Source organism: Vulpes vulpes, chromosome 14 (genome assembly GCF_048418805.1).
Source record: "Vulpes vulpes isolate BD-2025 chromosome 14, VulVul3, whole genome shotgun sequence".
NCBI classification, from domain to species: domain Eukaryota; kingdom Metazoa; phylum Chordata; class Mammalia; order Carnivora; family Canidae; genus Vulpes; species Vulpes vulpes.
The window spans coordinates 74,386,138-74,406,018 of NC_132793.1; the positions used below are offsets into that span (position 1 = coordinate 74,386,138).

Here is a 19,881-nt window from a genome sequence, read left to right on the forward strand (position 1 = left end):
AGCCCACCTTTCCAGCATCTTTTCTCCCTTGCCACTCCTCTAGGTGGCAGTATGGAATGGTCCCAAAAAGGTACCTTCATGTTTGTCACTTTGGGAATCCAGTTAGGTATGTACACATCTGCCTCTCCTCCTGGATTATAAACTCTCCCAGACATAGACCACAACCACATCCTCTTCCTCCGTATGCCACGGTGCTTAGCATACCGCCTCATAAATAAGAAGTGTGACCTTAGATCTAATATTTAAAATTTCTAGACAGCCACAAATTAAAACTTGCAGCATAAAGTATTTTCAAAATTATTTAACCTTTATAAGAAATGAACTCTAAATCATCTCCAGAAACTGAAGATTAATTACCAACTAACATTAAACCCCTTTACAAGTCCTACATTGGGACGCCTGGGTGGCTCGGTGGTTGAGCGTCTGCCTTCGGCTCAGGGCATGATCTTGGGATCCGGGACTGAGTCCCACATCGGGCTCCTTGTGGGGAGCCTACTTCTCCCTCTGCCTGTGTCTCTATGTCTCTCTCTTTCTCTGTGTATCTCATGAATAAATAAATAAAATCTTAAAAAAAAAAAAAAGGCCTACATTTAGGTGATATGGGTAAAAATTTTTTTTTAATTTCCATGACTACTGTTAAAATATTTTTCTAAGTAAAAACTTTTTAACAATCTTAATAAGTTTAGGAAGTACCAATTTGGGAAATAAACATGAGTTTCAAAATCAGTGTTATTTTCCCATGATGTGCCAACTTACCTAGCAGCTGTGGCTCTGTGGACAAGTGTCTCTGTCTGTTCTGACAAGCGTGAGGGAAGCAGCATCTCCACTGGCTGCAGGCACAATATCCGAGTTTCTAGCTCCGAACGGGAAGCAGAGTCTTGGAAACTATCAAACACAACCTCACCTGTGACAGGCTGCACTCCCTAAAAACAAATATACGATGACACAGAAAAAATATTTTTCCCAATTATAACCTTAATAACACATTATAAACATGGAAACAGTAAAGAGGATATACTCTTTAGTATGTAGTCCATTTCTAAAGTGTTTAAATACCTGTGTAGTTTCCAAAATTCTTATGTAGTAAGTCAGACTCACCAATATCTAAGCTATGCTAGAGGAACTTTAGAGATACTCTGAGTTAAGTCTTAGATTCAACAAACCTGACAGAATGACTCTGACAAACCCCCAAACCCTCAGTTTCCTCCTCTGTAAGTGGGAATAAATCAGCCTACTTTCATGTTCAGGTAACTGCAAGGGTCAAATCATAGAACAAACGTGAATGCTTTATAAATTATACAGTACTATACAAATAGCAGTTGCCAGCACTAAAAGTAACATGTTGCTAGTAACATGGCCATCACAGAAGTAAGTTTCTATTTCATTACATAAAATTAATAAAAGTCTAATTTTTGCAAAAAAAAAAAATAACAAAAATAACAAATTTTGAATGAATCCCAAGTTATATCCAGGGAAATAACCATGAAAACTAAAGCTACTCTCTATCAACCCAAGCCATCGCAAAGACAAGCTCTGCTTCCAAATCAACTTTTTTTCAAAAAAATCGTGGCTTGGAAGAGGTAAAAAGTTAAGTAATCTATGCAAGGCTCAGGTGATAAAGTGGTGGAGGCAAGGTTCATGTGGCTCACTCCACTCTTGTCTACTGCTAATGCTTAAGAAATGCATGGCGCTAGTTACTGACGGTGATTAGCTACACTCATCCCTATACTCAAACACTGCCGACAGAAAGTCAACTGACACAGCCTCTTGGGAAAACATATTTCATATTTCTGAGGAAAGTTGTGAACACCCATACTCATAACTTAGCATATCCTCCCCTAGGTATATACCCCAGAGGTGTGTATACCACAAGATATGCACAAAAAGGTTTATAAAAAGCATTCTCTATAAAACCAAAACTAAAAAGAACCAACATATCTATCAAGAATGAATAAAGTGTAAATCATAAAAGGAAATATAGCAATGACAATGAAAAAACTACTACAATAACACATGCAAATAAATCTCCTATACAAATAGTATACAAATTGTAGTTTGTAAACAAAAGAAGACCCAAAAAGATACAATGTATTTACATTTGTATATAGTTGAAGGTGGTAAAACTAGAACTAAAAGCAAGGACATTATTATCATAAAAGTCTGGATTACAATTACCTCTGCTAAAGGGGTCTTTCTCTAGGCAGTATTATAGTTCCTGACCTGGGGGTTGTTTCACATTACTGTAATTACTAATTATGCACTCTGTCTTACGAATTTTTTCTTATGAATATTTTATGATTTTTTTTGAAGTCCCTCATTTTTGGCTCAAGGAATTTCCCTAATTCTATCTGAGAGGCCTTCTCTATTGCCCAGATAGTTGGATTATAAAATATAGTAGTATACATAAATAATCTCCCAGTCTACAAACCAAACATTTACAAAAGTTAGCTACAGAAGTATAAATTCCCCTTTGCCTTTTTTAAATCAGAGAAATGGTCTATATTACAAGGCCCGCAACATCTATCACTATGTGATATGTGACACTAAGAAACCTGAAGTTAGTCTGTATAAAAACAGTGCACTGCCTGGAGTAATGGTAGAGGGCCTAATCGCTGTAGTACTAGCAACACTAAAACCTTTAATTTCAGACTGCCAGTTATCCAAAAGGTAACTCCTAGGTAGTGACAGAGGAACATGTGACATCACAACAGGGAAAAACCCAGCAAGAATAGCATTGAAGGGGGATCCCTGGGTGGCTCAGCGGTTTAGCGCCTGCCTTTGGCCCAGGGCATGATCCTGGAATCCCACATCGGGCTCCCAGCATGGAACCTGCCTTCTCCCTCTGCCTGTGTCTCTGCCTCTCTCTCTCTCTCTCATGAATAAGTAAAATCTTTAAAAAAAAAAAAAAAATAGCATTGAGGGTAAAAAAAGAGATCCATTGCAGCCATACTGAGTTTGAGGAGTGAGGACAAATTCTGAGTGCCATGCCCAACAAAAAGTTGCATGCAGGAGGCTAGAGCTCAAGACAGGGGGGCAGCCTGGACTCAGAGCTTTATATGTCATAAGTCCAAAACTGGTCACTGAATTCAAGGACAGGACCCAAGAAAATTCCTGAGAAGCAAACTATCATTTCTCATTTTCTCACATACCAATTCAAACACAATGATTAACACCGGCAGCAAGCACTAAGCACAAAGCAGGAGTTGTATACTATCAACTCTTTTTTTTTTTTTTTTTTTTTTGAGATTTTATTTACTCATGAGAGACACACAGAGAGAGGCAGAGACACAGGCAGAGGGAGAAGCAGGTTCCCTGTGGGAAGCCTGATGTAGGACTCAAATCTCAGGACCTGGGGATCACGACCTGAGCCGAAGGCAGATGCTCAAACACTGAGCCAGACAGGTGCCCCTTAACTCTATTCTTTAGACTCAGTTTTGGGTAAATATAAAATAGCACATTATATATGTTAAAGCTTAAACACAAATAATCTTACTATTCGTAAATAGACTCAACTGCCTGTGGCTAGATAAAAAGTACTTCTCAAGGATAAAAAAGAAATCATTTAGAGCCACTCAACAGTAATGCTAACTCCCCAAGACAAAGGTTTATTGGCTAAGCAAATATCAAGTTAGCACAGAGTTATCCAACCAGAATAAGGTATTAAGAAGTACTCTGGAGACATCTGGGTTGTAAGAATTTTTGCTGATATTACAGTTGACTGCAAAAGTTGGAAAACACAGAGAGAATTACTTATTATTTAGGCAAGGAGTCCTAGTTTTTTGCTTCACCTACAACAGAACTAAGGAGTCTAATAATTCTGAAGGGTACTAAAAAGTTTAAGGTTTTGAGCAAGTCCAGAAAGGTCTGTAAATGGGTGAATTTATTCACAGATTGCTAGAGGGCAAAAATCAATAAAACTATAATTCACACATTGTATTTCTCCAAAAAAATAGCTGTATGTATTCCTAATGTTAATTAAATATGGAGTTTTGTATTCACCAAGTATCATTTGCCCCTAACCATTCCCTTTCCTCCAAATCTATATACAACAATCCCATAATCATGTGTTTAATTTCAAATCCCTAGAGGAGGGATCCCTGGGTGGCGCAGTGGTTTGGCGCCTGCCTTTGGCCCAGGGCGTGACCCTGGAGACCCGGGATCGAATCCCACATCGGGCTCCCGGTGCATGGAGCCTGCTTCTCCTTCTGCCTATTTCTCTCTCTCTCTCTCTCTCTCTCTCTGTGTGTGTGACTTTCATAAATAAATTTTTTTAAAAAATTAAAAAAAAATCCCTAGAGGAAACTTGTTAAACCCTTCACTATCTGTGCATGTGTTGGCTTAGTGTTTTATTTCGCTGTTTCTTATCCCATACCCACACCTGTCACTGTGTCCCTCTTAAACCCTAAACTCTGAGAACATATTGACAGAAAGTAGTACCTGGATGTCCCCATAGCACAGAGTGCCAAGCAGCCATAAGAGAAAATTTTAACATATAAAATTGTTATATGTAACATGTAAAATTGTGATTTAACATATAAAATTGTAAGGAAAATGTTTTTCTAGTACAATTATTTGAGGGCACACGACATCAGATAGTCTCATTGTAAATCACACAAGTACTCACAGAGATACCATGAATATCTATCATTTGTCTTTACCTACAAAGTACTTACCACGATTCCAATGAAAATGTTCCCCTTTTTTTTGTCCTTAACATTTTCCTCATTTTCACAGATACACAGAAGAAAGCTGGTAGAAGTATCAGTCATTACCTCATCAACATTTATAGCATCATCCAGCTTGACTAAAGGATTCACATGTAATAATCGTTAAAGAAAATAATATGTTACATTCCCATTAATATTAACTGCTTTCTGCTATAAAATAATGGTTTATTTTCCCAGATGTCTTTGCTCTCTGCAAAATCTTCCATACAGCATTCATTCTTCTGACACTGATCATAGTTACATGACTTATCCTCCCAAAGATATGAGGTTTATAAGGACAACTATTATCTTCTCACTTCCTGAAAGGCCTAGGAGAGTACCCTCTGTGAAAGCCTCAATATTAATCATCTTCTTTACTTAGATAATACTAAGACTTGAATCCTTAACAATCCCAAAATGCTTAATTCCACAAGTCAAAGCATGAATACACTAAAATAGTAAAATTACTTTCCTCCCTTAAAGTGCCTAAAGCTCTCAGAAAGAGCAAGAAAATTTTTAAAAGACATAAAAAAAGAAAACAAACTGTGCGTGTGTGTATAGTTGAGTCCATTAATTAAATTCTCAGGGATAAATGCTGATTTGGAACACTTTCAGAAGTCAATCTGAAAACAATTAACTTAGGTATCAGCAGGTAAGGGCCACAGCAAAAAGCAGCAGGGAGGTGTACCATTTTAGAAGCAGGCTTCAGTAAGAAACTCAAGTTCAGGCAAAAGAAGCAATAAAATTGCCAGTTTCTTATGGCCTGATCAGCTCAGAAGAGCACAGAACTGTTAATGATTTGAGGTCTACTCTGAGTAATAGCTGTTCTATTCATGATATTCCTGGAACAAAATGGTCCTCATAATTTGGGTAGAAGCTAAGCAGGCCTCTAAATAAGTAGGTTTGTAATAAACCATAAAAGAAATTGCCTTCACACTATACTATATCTCTTAAGACCTTATCCTTACTTTTTTTTTTTTTACTGAGACCCGACTCCATCACATAGAAAACATTTTTAAAATGAATCTTTGTCCCATTTCACATACAGTTATTTAGTTGGGTTTTTGTATTATTTTTTTTTTCTTAGAGGTGGGGAGGGGCAGAGGCAGATGGAAAGAGAATCTTAAGCAGGCTCCACAGCCAGTGCAGAGCCTGATGCAGAACTAGCTCTCACAACCCTGAGATCATGACTTAAGTCTAAATCAAGAGTCAGACGCTTAACTAAGCCACCCAAGAGCCCCTGGTTTTTAAAAATTAGAATTTTATGAATTTGCTATTAGAATAATTTTGTTTCAAGTAATTCATTTTAGGGCAGCCTCAGTGGCACAGCAGTTTGGCGCCGCCTGCAGCCCAGGGTGTGATCCTGGAGACCCAGGATTGAGTCTCATGTCAGGCTCCCTGCATGGAGCCTGCTTCTCCCTCTGCCTGTGTCTCTGCCCCTCTCTCTATGTCACTCATAAATAAATAAAATCTTTAAAAATTTTTTTAAAAATTCATTTTAATTCATGAATGACCATAAAATTAGGGGGCAATCACTGTATACACCAAGGATTCTATCAAAGCAAGAAAGCTTCACCTACAATCTATTTTCAAAACTAATAAAATTTTTGGGACGCCTGAGAGGCGCAGTCAGTTAAGCATCCAAATCTTGGTTTCAGCTCAGGTCCTGACCTCAGGGTCATGAGATCCAGCTCCACATACGGCTCCGTGCTCAGTGTGAAGTCTGTTTAAGATTCTCTCTGCCCCTCCCCTCAACTTTCTAAAAAAAAAAAAAAATTAATAAAATTTTTATTAAGCTAACAATTAATGAGGATGGCCCACTATTATCCTTTATAAGCAATTAACTGTGCTAACTTTGTAGTCTTCTTTTCACATTCTGAAGTTAATTAGTTTTTTTTCTTTTTTTTTTTTTTTAGGTCTTACCTCATAAAGATCCAGAGGAGCATATAGGCCCTAAGCATCTAACCATTGCCCAATCTAGAGAAGATGCAACTCAAATCAATTGTAGACCTGCTATCATCTTTCACCAGGCTCTCTTTTTTTGCTCTTAAAGTATGATAACTCCCCTTTTACCGTTGCATTTGAAAATGCTTGTTTCCAGCCACTACAATCCTTCCCTCTTCAGTAGTCACTAACCAAATATCAAGGTAACCAGACCACTTTGTCTCATCAGAAAGGCACCCATTCAAAGAACAGTTAAATAAAAATGTCAGTTAAAACAAAGCCTTCATAACATTTAAGAGAAAAAATTCCTATCCAAAAAGGATATCTTCTCCAATAAGTGTGGATTTCGTATAAAGAGCAGTCAATTTCCGGGAGAACAGTGAACTTTTGTTGTCCCCGACAGCCTTTAATGCTGCAGTTTCAGTTTGCTTCACGACTCCCACCTTCAACAAAAATAAATACTGAATATCATATGTGATGGAAATTGTTTAAAGAAATACATTTGAAGACTTTAAAAGATTAATTCTGAAACATGTAAAATAAATCTGTTCACAACGTCCAGATGTAGGACTTAGTAAAAGCACCACAAGGAGCTGGCAAGTGCAGATAAATCACTACAAAACACTATCACAGAGGTTTTTAAATTTACCTTAAAATTCTAGTACCCTAAAAACTCATAAAGATATAACACTAATCACTGTGACATACTTTCATTTCCCAGATGCCCAATTCCAATTCCAACCTTCCATGTTATCAAACAGGTAATCCAATCCCCCATTCATGCAAGTCAAAGCCAAAACTGACCTTATATCCCTTTGCCACGAGGCGGCGTACATGAACAAATAGTCTGTGAGTAGGTATGCTTGCTGTCATAAAGTTGTGATCTAAATGGCAATAAATATTGAGCTCCCGGGCTGCAATCTAAAAAATTTAAAAGGAGAGTTATCAATAAATTTCCCTCTCAAGAGTCCCTGTGTGGTGTTTGCTCACATTGCTAAAAGTCCATCAAGACATACACTTAGGGGGATCCCTGGGTGGCTCAGCGGTTTAGCGCCTTCCTTTGGCCTAGGGCGCAATCCTGGAGTCCCAGGATCAAGTCCCATGTCGGGCTCCGAGCATGGATCCTGCTTCTCCCTCTTCCTGTGTCTTTGCCCCCCTCTCTCTCTCTCTATCATAAATAAATAAATAAATAAATAAATAAATAAATAAATAAATAAATAAATAAATAAATAAATATTAAAAAAAAAAATACACTTAGGATTTGTGCACTTCTCTGTGTGGTATATCAATAAGAAATTTAAAAGACTTCCCCATACAGAAGCCTATGGTTTAATCTATTTTTGGCAGTTCCCATGGCCTAACCTCAGGGCCATCATCAGTATTACAAAAGACATGGAAAAATATGACAGGTCTTCTCTGCCCCTAGATCTATCAAAACCTCAAAGTGCTGAGCTTTCCCTGCACAAGGACCATTTAAGAGTGTGAGACTTTAAGAGTTTGCTACAAAGCATGTACACATAACTGAAAACCAGGAGATACTAACATACATAAATTCTGAAGCCATTTGGACAGAGGGCATCTTTGAGGCAGTGAGAAGAGAACCCCTGGTCTGCTTAGCTAATGCACGGTGCATAAATGACAAGAATGTGAACCAGGCAGCACCTCCTGACTACCCACTTCCTTCTGGAGAGAACGATGGCTCAGCTATTGCCCCCTGGAGCCATGGAACTCTCATTTTAACACTCTCACGCCCCTGCCCCACCCATCTCTGAACTGTATTAGTTCCTCATGGCAGGGTCAGAAAACACCAGCCTTTACTATAGTAAGGCTAAACCTACCACTCAACCTGCAGAGAAGGCGAGAGAATAGCATTTCCTTTCACTCCTTTACCTACACAATGCCAACATGCTGTTTCAAAGTCTAGCCTCTTAACATCAAACACAACATGATGCCAGCTGAACTAAAGAACACCGTTTTCATACCACTACAGTATTTTACAAGCCGGAAGAAAAAAGTTGGCTAAGTCTTTACTTCCTATCCATGAGGTCGATGCTAGATGTACTACCTCATCACTCTTTGATGACGTCTGATGATATGGACCTAAAATTGTGCAACATCACAATCACACATGACTCCAACAAAACATCATCAGCAATGCTGTCCCTAAACTTGCCCACTAAATGTTCAAATTCACTTTTAACCTTAACTTCGGCCCACATCAAATACCTCAAAACTAAATGCAAAATCAACTTAGACTAACAGCAAGACAACTGACGTACAAAGAGACTGTGAGACTTCAAACACTTTGTATGGGCAGCTGGCAGTCAATGTGTTCTTCCAATGAGATGTAACTACCTTCCAGGCTATCAAAATTGATAAATTAAGAGTAAATGGGCCATCTCAAAGTTTTTTCTTGCTTGAGTCTTCATCAGGAAATATAAATACATGATTCTGACTCATTCTCTATCTGATTCATCCAATCACCTTGCAATGAATGAAAGGCGCTGGATAAGCATCATGGAGAAAGGGCGGGACATTCCACAAGGGGTTCCTCACTCCCTTCCCACCCACCAAGTTCACCTGTGTTGATTTTTAGTTTTTACTTTAAATGACAGCATTTTAAAAAGTGACTGATCACATTAACTTTCTCACAAAGTCAAAAAATGAAACAAAAATATCAGAAAACATTTAAGGGTAGACAAGAAAAATATAAGGCAGTGTTTGAAAAAATAACTTACCTCTGCATCTTCCCCAAAAAATCTATATTTATATCCACATTCCACACACAAAATTGCATCTTTCTGCTGCTGCTTTAATTCTATGTATTGTAATTCTAAAGGTGTGTAAATGCTTTTGGTCCGTTTGTTAGATGGTTTAGGATCTGGCGTTTTCTGTAAATCGTCATTACCCGTGCATGATGATCCAAAAGGACTGAGATCAGAAAGCGTCTTATCCTGGCAATCAAAAGAGTTTTATAGTTTAGAAAGTATTAACCATAATAATACTTTTCAGAGAGAGAATGCAAATTCGCCACAAACCTAACAAATGATGAATCTAAGTGAAAGTTTACAGGAATACACAGTATAGCTCGTTGAACTTTTTTTGCAGGTTTGAAATTTTTTTTCAGAGTAAATGACTAAAAACAAACAAAAAAAGCCAAATTATACTACTGTGTAATTAAGCAAAATTTTTTAAAGATTTTATCTATTTATCTGACAGAGAGCATAAGCAGGGGGAGCAGCAGAGGGAGAAGCAGACTCCCCACTGAGCAGGGAGCCCAAAGTGGGGCTCAGTCCCAGGACCCCGGGATCACGACCTGAGCTGAAGGCAAATGCCCAAATGACTGAGCCACCCAGGTGCCCCTATTTAAGTAAATTTTAAAAGCCTAAACATTTTAAAGTTTTATACACCTCTTTTTAAATTTTATTTCATTAAATCCATTGTAATTAACATTTTTCTTTTTCTTCTTTACTCCTAAATGTGTAAGGCACAAAAGGTGAGTAGGCACAAATGTCTCTCTCTTAACAGTAGGTAAAACCATTTTTAATAAGCATGACAACAGTTAGCTACAGCTGCACTTAATGTTTCAAATTTCCAAGCACAGTCTAAAAGATAGTACATTCCATAAATCTTGATTACAAGAAAGCAGCATGATTTTTTTGGTAAAGAGATATGACAGAGAGCTTTTGGAAAGTATAAAGCACATGGTCACATTTCAACATTAATACACCTGCTATCCTTACCTTCATATGTGAAAACCATAATCAATTCCAGTTTAGAGCTTAAGGCAAATTCCTTGCTTTTGAGACTTACTTATACGAAAGGTAAAATGAGACAAATTTGTAAAATAAATTCGACTTGTAGCTGTCACTGTGACTGCCATCACCTAAAAATTTATCAGCTACGCTTAGAATTAAAAATCAGGCCTAAAAGACTAGTGATCAGGGGCGTGGGCTGGCTCAGTCAGAAAACCGTGCAACTCTTGGTCTTGTGGTTTTGAGTTTGAGCCCCATGTTGGGTGTAGACATTACTAACAAAAATAATAATCTTTAAAAGACTAGTGATCGGGCAGCCCTGGTGGCGCAGCGGTTTGGCGCCGCCTACAGCCTGGGGTGTGATCCTGGAGACCCCGGATTGAGTCCCACGTCGGGCTCCCTGCATGGAGCCTGCTTCTCCCTCTGCCTGTGTCTCTGCCTGTGTCTATAAATAAATAAATAAAATCTTTAAAAAATAAAATGAAATAAAAAATAAAAGACTAGTGATCAGGGGCACCTGGATGGTTCAGTCAGTTAAGCGTATGACTCCTGATTTTAGCTCAGGTCATGATTTCAGGGTCCTGGGATGGAGCCCTGCAATGGGTTCTGGGCTCAATGCTCAGTGGGGAGTCTGCTGTAGATTCTTTTACTTTCCCTCTTCCCTCACAAATAAATAAATAAATCTTTAAAAAAAAAAAAAAGAGAGAGAAAGAAAAAAGGCTAGTGATTAGCAGGGGAAGAGAAAAGAAAAAAAGAAATGCCCTATGGCCAAGGGAGGGAACCCTGGTCCAAGAGAAAGCCCAGCAACATGTACTTTACAGTTGCTAAACCTTAAAAAAAATTTTTTTGGCTTAGCTGAAGTAGTAAGTACAGATATAAATTATCCAAATAGTGTAGCCCAACAAATCTCCAAAGATCAGAAATGAGATGGTGAGGTGTGGCAACAGGAAAGTAGGTCAATGTATCAGATGAAAGAATGCATTTACTTTGAACTTTGATGGATTCTCTATTTGGTTTCCATGTCTTTTATGTAAAATCCAGGAATACTACATATTGTAATAGTTAATCAATACCTTAAGAAAAATGTATTTCCTAGGAAAAAAAAGTTCTTACTTCATATTTTATTCACATATGGAATGAGAGGAGGCATGCAGAAAAAAATTTGCATATAGCATACTAACAAGTCTATCTGAACACTTGAGTATTAAGCAACTTTTTCTCTTCACCATTTGGGTAGAAATATTTCCCAGATATATTACACTCTTTTTTCTGAGATGGAATTCTGAACTCAATTTAACTTTGTCTTGACAATGAAGGATAATAGGAATTTCAAAATCTATCAAGACTTATGGAGTTGTTGACTCCCACATTAATGGCCCTGGACCCTGGCCATTTAATTTCACTTAGTAGCTTTTTACCATTCATCTGTGTCCTTCCATGCCATCAGTCAGCTATCTCTTGTAAAGACGTCCATGTACTACACTTCTAGGTGTCCCTTCTAACTGGTGACTTCTAAAGTGCTGTGAATCAGAAATACCAAGGTGTCATTTTATGTATAAATAGTAAATAAGCTCCCATGAAGCCTTAGGGTAAACTCTCCAATTAATAAAATGAGCTTTAAAAAACAAACTTTTTGATATCTATAGTTTATGACTACACTCAGGTGAACTGCTTCTAAGTATTAAGAGATTAAAAACAAAAACGCCTGTTTTCCTGATGACCTACAATAAGTCTCAGCTTGGATGAAGGAGGAGATCATGAACCTGGACACGTGGTGGCAAGGAGTGTAAACTTCTGAAAATTACAAAGTTGTGTTGGTGTATTTTTCTGAGTAAAGAATCCATAACTTTTAGTCCACAACTTTTAAAAAATCCAGTTTTTCATTAAAAAAAGAAAAAAGGAAATATTTCTCTAATTCAATGCCTTGCAACCACAGCTACACGTTAAAATGAGAGCTTTAACACAATATTCATACTCTGTGAAGACCAACATGATTCTGAAGAAAGGTTTTTGTTATCAGTTTTTATTTTTCAAGTTTTCCAAGGGATTCTAATTTAAAGCTAGGCTAAGAATCACTGTTCTAAAATGTAAATGTTAATGATGTTAAACTCCCCAATTTTGCAATGTTAAAAAACATTAATATCTAATAGTGGAAGGAAAGAGCCATATACATTTGGTTTACCTTTGAATTTACTTTATATCACCAAATTTTCAACTAAAAACCTCAAAACCCCAGGCAACCCGGGTGGCTCAGCAGTTTAGCGCCACCTTCCGCCCAGGGCACGATCCTGGAGACCTGGGATCGAGTCCCACGTCAGGTTCCCTGCATGGAGCCTGCTTCTCCCTCTGCCTGTGTCTCTGCCTCTCTCTGTGTGTCTCTCATGAATAAATAAATAAAATCTTAAAAAAAAAAAAAAAAACCCTCGAAACCCCTATGCATTGCCTGCGAACTTCTAGGCTAATCATGATTATAAAACACAGCGCTTGTATTAATTATCAAGAATCCTCCCCAAGTCAATAGCTCCTAATCCAGGCTGTACATCAGAATCACCTGGGAGGCTTTTGTTTTGTTCTAATATAAACCAATTCCTCCTTCCTTAATAAATAGTAAATCAGAATCTCTACAGACTTAAAAAATAAACTAAAATGCGAAAGTTCCCACAACTAATTCGGATGATTAGCCAAGCTTGTGTGAACCTCATGGCACCTCAGCACCTGTGATTTGAGTAACTGGATATATACCTACACAACACATACCTTTTGATTAATATGAGATTTGGAATCTTCAGAAGAAATTACATTCTTTGCACGTAGATGAGTGATATCGTCAAAATCAGTACATTTTGGCAAAACTGCAAATCTCTCCTGAAGAGGCACTGTCTGGACTCTATTTTGAGCAAGGGCAGAAGCGCAGCAGAACTGTTTCAATTTTTCCAGAGACTTTAAAACAGTCTTGGTCCTCAGACATTTCTTTGGCTCTTAGCAAATCAGAAGAAAATAAAACAATAGTATTTTGTTCTCAAATGTCAATTCATAACTAGTGTAGGATTTTTAAAAAGGGAACTTCTCACTAAAGCAATGAATCTAACTACAACGTGGTAAGGAAATAAAGAGACATTTGGATTGAGGGTAAATAGAGCATACTCAAATATACAAGTAATTTCACTGGGTCCTAAAAGCCCATTACAAACTACAGGAGGGTTTTTCTTTTAGAGAGAAGTACATGAGAACAGAACGAGAGGGGAGACAAGTGCAAATAAAATATCTGAAACTAGGAAAAAATGGAAGAATAACCAGTTTAGGACACCTGAAAGCTAAATCCTAAATCACTAGTGAAAAAAAAACAAAAACCAATACCATTTATAACACAAAATGCCTAAGGCCCAGGAATCTGGGCAGCAATACAATTATGTACTACAGGGAGGTTCTAAAATAAAGAAGATTGGCTCAAAGCAAGTTGATCCCTAGACCCCTAACTCATGGCAAGCTCAAGGGCAGCTGTGCTTTCTCCACCTCAGCAGAGAACTGGAGGTTTCTCTGGAAAAGGTAAAACAGGCACACCTAAGACAGAGTACTGTGCCTAAGCCAGAGGAATAATGGGAATAGGGTTTTACCGTAGGCTGAAAAACCCAGCCTCTTCCTCATGAGCTCTCCGAACACAGGCAGCCAGAGCTCCCCACCCCAACCAAGAGCAGGGAAGACTCCAGACCAGAGAAACTGATCAGCTCAAGGGGAAAGACCTCGAGATGCTGATACCAGGGGCTCACCAAGGAAGGCCAATCACCACCCTGCTCCAACACACCTGCTGTCCAGCCTCCACAGCTTTACTCATGGCAACTCTCTCCCTGCAATGCCCTTAATCCCAATTTCCACATCAAAATCATACTTATTCTTTAAGATCCCTCTCAAAACTACTTTATCATGAAACTCTCTGCTAACTCCCCTAGGCTACAATCATCTTTTGTCTATGTTCCTATAGCATCACATTTCTCCATAGCATTTATCACAGTCTGCCAACTGACAGTTATTCATAAATAAGCAATCCATAAAAGAAACAAAACTATCATTTACTGTCTACTATCTACTATATGCTGGAATACATTATTTTTTTTTTTCCTTTAGGGTAATCCTGTTAGGTAGCCACTATTAAATATAATGAAAAAGGGTCAGCATTTATCACCTCTTACCTTTCCTATAAAAGAAAAATACTCTGAAGGCAAGAATTATGTTTTGTCTATTCCTAAGAGTTTAAAGCTTTTCATATTTATATTTAATTATGTATTTTTTGAAGATTGACTCAAGTATACATTTTGAAAAGGGGAGAGTAATTTGAAAGAGATTCAAATATACATTATTCCAGATACAAGATTAGCAGGAGACAAGGTACAATTCTCATGTGAAAAGAGGTTTATTTTTTTTTAATAAATTAATTTTTTTTATTGGTGTTCAATTTACCAACATACAGAATAACACCCAGTGCTCATCCCGTCAAGTGTCCCCCTCAGTGCCTGTCACCCATTCACCCCCACCCCCCGCTCTCCTCCCCTTCCACCACCCCTAGTTCATTTCCCAGAGTTAGGAGTCTTTATGTTCTGTCTCCCTTCCTGATATTTGCCACACATTTCTTCTCCCTTCCCTTATATTCCCTTTCACTATTATTTATATTCCCCAAATGAATGAGAACATACACTGTCCTTCTTCGATTGACTTACTTCACTCAGCAAGAGGTTTAAATATAAAAAAAAATGCATATTCAATATTCTTTTAAGCAACATAAAACCCAACACATAACACAGAATCCAACATATCTATGATCCAAACAATTACTTACTAGACATGAAAAAAAATAGGAAAACAGTCAAGGGATACAGTTGCATTAGTATATATGGTATAATACAATTTATACAATACAGCTGACCCTTAAACAATATGGTTTAAACTACAAGGATCCTGGGACACCTGCGTGGCTCAGCGGTTGAGCGTCTGCCTTCAGCTCAGGGCGTGATCCCGGGGTCCCAGAATCGAGTCCTACATTGGGCTCCCTGCAGGGAGCCTGCTTCTCCCTCTGCCTGTGTCTCTCATGAATAAATAAAACCTTTAAAAACTAAATAAACTACAAGGATCCACTTACATGGGGATTTTTTTCAATTAATAGAGTATACACTACAGTAAATGTATTTTCTCTAATGATTTTGTTAACATTTTCTATCCTATAGCTTACTTTGTTGTAAAAAATACGGTATATAATATATGTAACATAAGAATATATGTTAATCAGCTGTTTATGTTACCAGTATGGTTTCTTGTCAACAACAGGCTATTAATAGTTGGGTTTTGGGTGAGGCAAAAAGTTCTACGTGGAATTTCAACTGTGTAGGTTGTCAGTGTCCCTCACATTGCATTCAAGGGTCAACTATATTATTATTATGTAATTTGTGAGTCTTTGTGTGTACATATAGATGTGTATAGAGAAACCTGGAAAAATATTCAGTAACCCCCCTAAAATGACCAGTAGTCCTCCCTAAAAGGGAAGAATTGTGGAGTCTCTCATTGTCTACCTTCTAGACAATGAGATTGTCTAGATTTCCGTATTGCTTGAAATGTTTATAAGATTACTTTTATAATCAGAACAGAAACTAGCTAGGAGGAATAAAAGAGAAAATGGGGAGAATTAGAGCTAAACTGCACAACTCCAGCTCTCCTTCCATTCCCCCAACCTCCTACTCACACCACCATTTATGAAGGGGCCACTCTACGTAAGCACAATGGAGACTTTTCTCCATAAAGGAAAAAATGGCCCATCTCTCCAATGACCTCCTCTGCTCTCTGGAGAATACGTTATCAGTGCCATGACTACTGAGAATGAAGAATCACCATCCTAGGACTCACCAGAGTTCCCAGATATTACTAAATCACTTCTTCCTTCCTTTCCTTGGACTTTCTTCGCTTTCTTTTGAACAGTCCCATCACTCTCCAGTGGTCTCTTTTTACTGCTGCCAACTTCTGCAACCTAAATTAGAAAATGATGTGTTATCTCTTATCTCAAAACTTGATGTATGTGCAACAACTTAAACCTTACTTCTGAATAACAAGGTCCTTGCCATCTCCTCTTCATGGAATCATGTAGTTTCAGAACTCTCCTTACCATCAAGAAAGACAACGTGGAGACTGGAGGTCATGAGCTTCAGCACTTCAAACCCTGCTAGCAGAACAAAGGCTGATACCTTTCTTTATCAGCCTTCATCTATCCCCGATTATAAAACGTGAGTCACCCTGCTTACCTATGCTAAATAAAATACCTTTAAAAAACATACATCAAAAAAAAACATACATTCATTTAGGAAAGGTGAAACTAGATACACAACAAAAGAACACTAGCACTTTTGAAATATTAATTGTAATTTAACTGTTTCGCCTTCACACGTGGTTTATGTTCATCACGGAAGATACCATAAGACCTTCACAAGATACCCTCTAAATAGCAGATGTAAAATAAAATCTTGATGTATTCATGAAAATGTAGACTATCATCAAAAATCAAAAATAGAAGAGAAGAAATACAAATGAAGGGAACAAGACTTTGAAGACTTTGGGGGTCCCTGGGTGGCTCAGCGGTTTCGCATCTGGCTTCCGCCCAGGTCGTGACCTCCAGAACCCGGATCGAGGGGATCCCTGGGTGGCGCAGCGGTTTGGCGCCTGCCTTTGGCCCAGGGCGCGATCCTGGAGACCAGGGATCCAATCCCACGTCGGGCTCCCGGTGCTTGGAGCCTGCTTCTCCCTCTGCCTGTGTCTCTGCCTCTCTCTCTCTCTCTATCATAAATAAATTAAAAAAAAAAGAACCCGGGATCCAGTACCCCGTCAGGCTCCCTATGTGCAGCTTGCTTCTCCCTCTGCCTGTGTCTCTGCATCTCTCATGATTAAACAAAATCTTTTTTTTTTTTTTTTGGATTAAACAAAATCTTTAAACAAACAGGGCAGCCCGGATGGCTCAGCGGTTTGGCGCCTGCCTTGGGCCCAGGTCGTGACCCCGGGGTCCTGGGATAGAGTCCCGCATCCGGATCCCTGCGTGGAGCCTGCTTCTCCCCCTGCCTCTGTGTGTCTCTCATGAATAATAAAATCTTAAAAAAAAAAAAGCGCTGTGAAGTAGCTAAACTGTCACCCGGTGGCCACGAGCAGTCTGCAATCATTTCCACGTCCTCCGTTCTTAAAACACTGTACCAGGGACCCGCAGTGAGCGCTCACTCTTCCCCCCTCCCTGGGGGCAGGGGTCGAAGCAGAACTACTTCAGTCGGCTGAACGGAGGCAGGCAACAGAGCATCCAAGGACGGGCCACGCTCCTGTGCAGCACCTTGAACTCAGCCCACCCGAATCGCGCAGCGGACCTCGCGGTCTCCGTGCAAGAAGCCACGTCACTGAGGAACCGCGCCCGCGACTGCCTTTACCCCGTCGCTAGAAATACGGAGCACCGCTGCGGCATGCTGAAAACTGGAGGCTTGGACACAACTGTACGTGCAAAGCATATATAAAGGAGGTAGGCGAAGCTCCCCTTCAACCTCCAATCCACGTTTTTCTTAAAGGTGCCGAGAGGTAGACTAGAGATTAAAAGATGCATCCTTTGCCCAGAAGCCCCTACTCTCGTTAGAACGAAGTCAGGAAACCCGAGGTGCTGAAGAAGCCGCGCGGCCCCGGCCCCACGCACACCTCTGCAAGGGAAACTACAGCGGCTGCACCGCCCCCACCGCGGGCCGGCCCGGCGCCTCCCGCCTCCTCCCCCCGGAGCCCCGCCCCGACCCCCTCACGCCCGCCCGTTTCCCTGATTCTCGCGCGCTGTCCAGTCGCGTCCCGCTCCCTAGCCCCGCCCACAAGCGCTGGCCCCGCCCCATCTCCCCGCTAGCCCCGCCCCATCCCCACTGGCCCCGCCCCATCCCCGGACCCTCCACGTGCGGCGGCACCTGAGGCGGGAGAGCGGACGCTGGGGGCGCTGCAGAGGCAGAGGCGGGGGCGGCCCCGTCGGCTGCAGCCGTGGCGGACGAGCCGGGTTTCAGGCCTCCCGTAGGCCGGAAGAATCTGCTCAGAACCGCTTGCCTCGCAGGGGCTGGGCTGGCGGCGGCGGCGGCACGGCCACGCTTCCGGCCCGACATGGCGGAGCACGGAGCGCCCGCCCGGGGCAGGCCGGAGCCGAGCCGGGAGCGCGAGCCCGCGGCCGAAGCTCCCCGGCGTCCGCGGGCGCGAGCACGCTATGACCCTGCCGTGCGCGGGGGCGCGGGGCGGGGCCTCGTCTGCGCGGACGGGACGCGGGGGGCGGGGCGCCGCGGCTTCGCGCCGAGCGGGGCGGGCGGGGGCGCGGCGCGGGCAGCTGCTGCCTGGTGTCCGCCGCCGCCATGGTGCGCACGCTGAACTGCATCGTCGCCGTGTCCCAGAACATGGGCATCGGCCGGAACGGGGACCTGCCCTGGCCCCCGCTCAGGTAGCCGCGGGGCCGGGGCGGCCGGGGCGCCGGGCGGGGGGGAGGGCGGCGCGCCCCTGCTGCCCCGCGAGGCCTCCTCCCGCGAGCGCGCGCTCCTGCCCACGGCTCTGTCTGTGGGTCTGTCCGTCTGTCGCCCGCGGGACGATGGTCTGAGTAACGCTGTTTGACTTGCAGGAATGAATTCAAGTATTTCCAAAGAATGACCACGAACTCCTCCGTGGAAGGTAACGTGGGACTTCTAGGTGGTTGAGGCCCGGGGACCATGTGCCAGGGCACGTGCGACTGACATGAAAGGCCGCCCCTGTTAACCCGGGGCCTCTGGTCTTCCCACGGAGTTGCAGTTCCCAAGATTTGTCACACTCTATAAAGTTTAAAAAAAAAAAAAAAGTAGTTTTGAGATAATACGTGGGCAGGTGTGCAGCGGAGGGCCCGGGCGGGGTCAGCAGCCGGGCAGGCGTGGGCGAGCCGAGCGCGGCCTTGGACCGGGGCCCGCAGGAGCGGCGGGCGGGGCGCAGCGCCGAGGGTGCAAGTCCCACCACCCCACGAGCGCCGCAGCGCCCCCGGGACCCTCCGTGTGACGGTGAGGACGGCGGGGCGCGGGAAGGGGCCGTCCTCGGCGCATGACCGCTCAATAATCCGTGGGCACAGGGACAGTCGAGGAGCGGACAATAGTTTGCAGGTTTTTTTTTTTTCTATTCATGAGACACAGAGAGAAAGAGAGAGGCAGAGACACGGGCAGAGGGAGAAGCAGGCGCCATGCAGGGAGCCCGACCTGGGACTCGATCCTGGGTCCTGGGATCAGGCCCTGGGCTGAAGGCGGGCGCTAAACCGCTGAGCCCCCCGGGCTGCCCTGCAATTATGATAATTAAGAGGTCTGAGGATTTTGCGGGATATCCAGGGTAACTTCAGGTACAGGGAAATGGATGGATGGAGCCCCTGGAGAGAAGAGGACAACCAAGGAAATGACTGTAGTGGTGGGATACCTGGTTAAAACCTCGGAGACAGGTAT

At 41.6% G+C, this 19,881-nt stretch overlaps 2 protein-coding genes across 11 annotated transcripts in view; one reads left to right on the forward strand and one right to left on the reverse strand.

Annotated features, from left to right (window-relative positions):
- MSH3 (mutS homolog 3) overlaps positions 1 to 18,686 on the reverse strand; it is a 181,564-nt gene extending 162,878 nt beyond the window's left edge. For 2 of the 3 annotated variants that reach the window (XR_011997048.1, XM_072736893.1), the window contains exons 1-8: positions 18,358 to 18,686; positions 16,295 to 16,415; positions 13,163 to 13,383; positions 9,389 to 9,604; positions 7,455 to 7,571; positions 6,976 to 7,093; positions 4,674 to 4,819; positions 757 to 923 (exon numbers count right to left, since the gene is read on the reverse strand). Coding sequence is in view for 2 of the 3 variants with exons in the window: in XM_072736893.1 (XP_072592994.1) it covers positions 757 to 923; positions 4,674 to 4,819; positions 6,976 to 7,093; positions 7,455 to 7,571; positions 9,389 to 9,604; positions 13,163 to 13,383; positions 16,295 to 16,415; positions 18,358 to 18,546 (1,295 nt within the window). In the remaining variant the exon portion in view is untranslated. Of the gene's footprint in view, positions 1 to 756; positions 924 to 4,673; positions 4,820 to 6,975; positions 7,094 to 7,454; positions 7,572 to 9,388; positions 9,605 to 11,823; positions 11,926 to 13,162; positions 13,384 to 16,294; positions 16,416 to 18,357 lie in introns of those variants that run through there. The other variant, XM_072736894.1, reaches the window with a different exon arrangement.
- Positions 18,687 to 18,706: 20 nt separating this feature from the next.
- The window catches only part of DHFR (dihydrofolate reductase), a 58,262-nt gene continuing 57,087 nt past the window's right edge, over positions 18,707 to 19,881 (forward strand). For 2 of the 8 annotated variants that reach the window (XR_011997052.1, XM_025998234.2), the window contains exons 1-2: positions 18,710 to 18,872; positions 19,047 to 19,096. Coding sequence is in view for 6 of the 8 variants with exons in the window: in XM_025998234.2 (XP_025854019.2) it covers positions 18,787 to 18,872; positions 19,047 to 19,096 (136 nt within the window). In the remaining 2 variants the exon portion in view is untranslated. Of the gene's footprint in view, positions 18,873 to 19,046; positions 19,097 to 19,881 lie in introns of all 8 variants that reach the window. The other 6 variants (XM_072736903.1, XM_072736905.1, XM_072736907.1 and 3 more) reach the window with 6 other exon arrangements.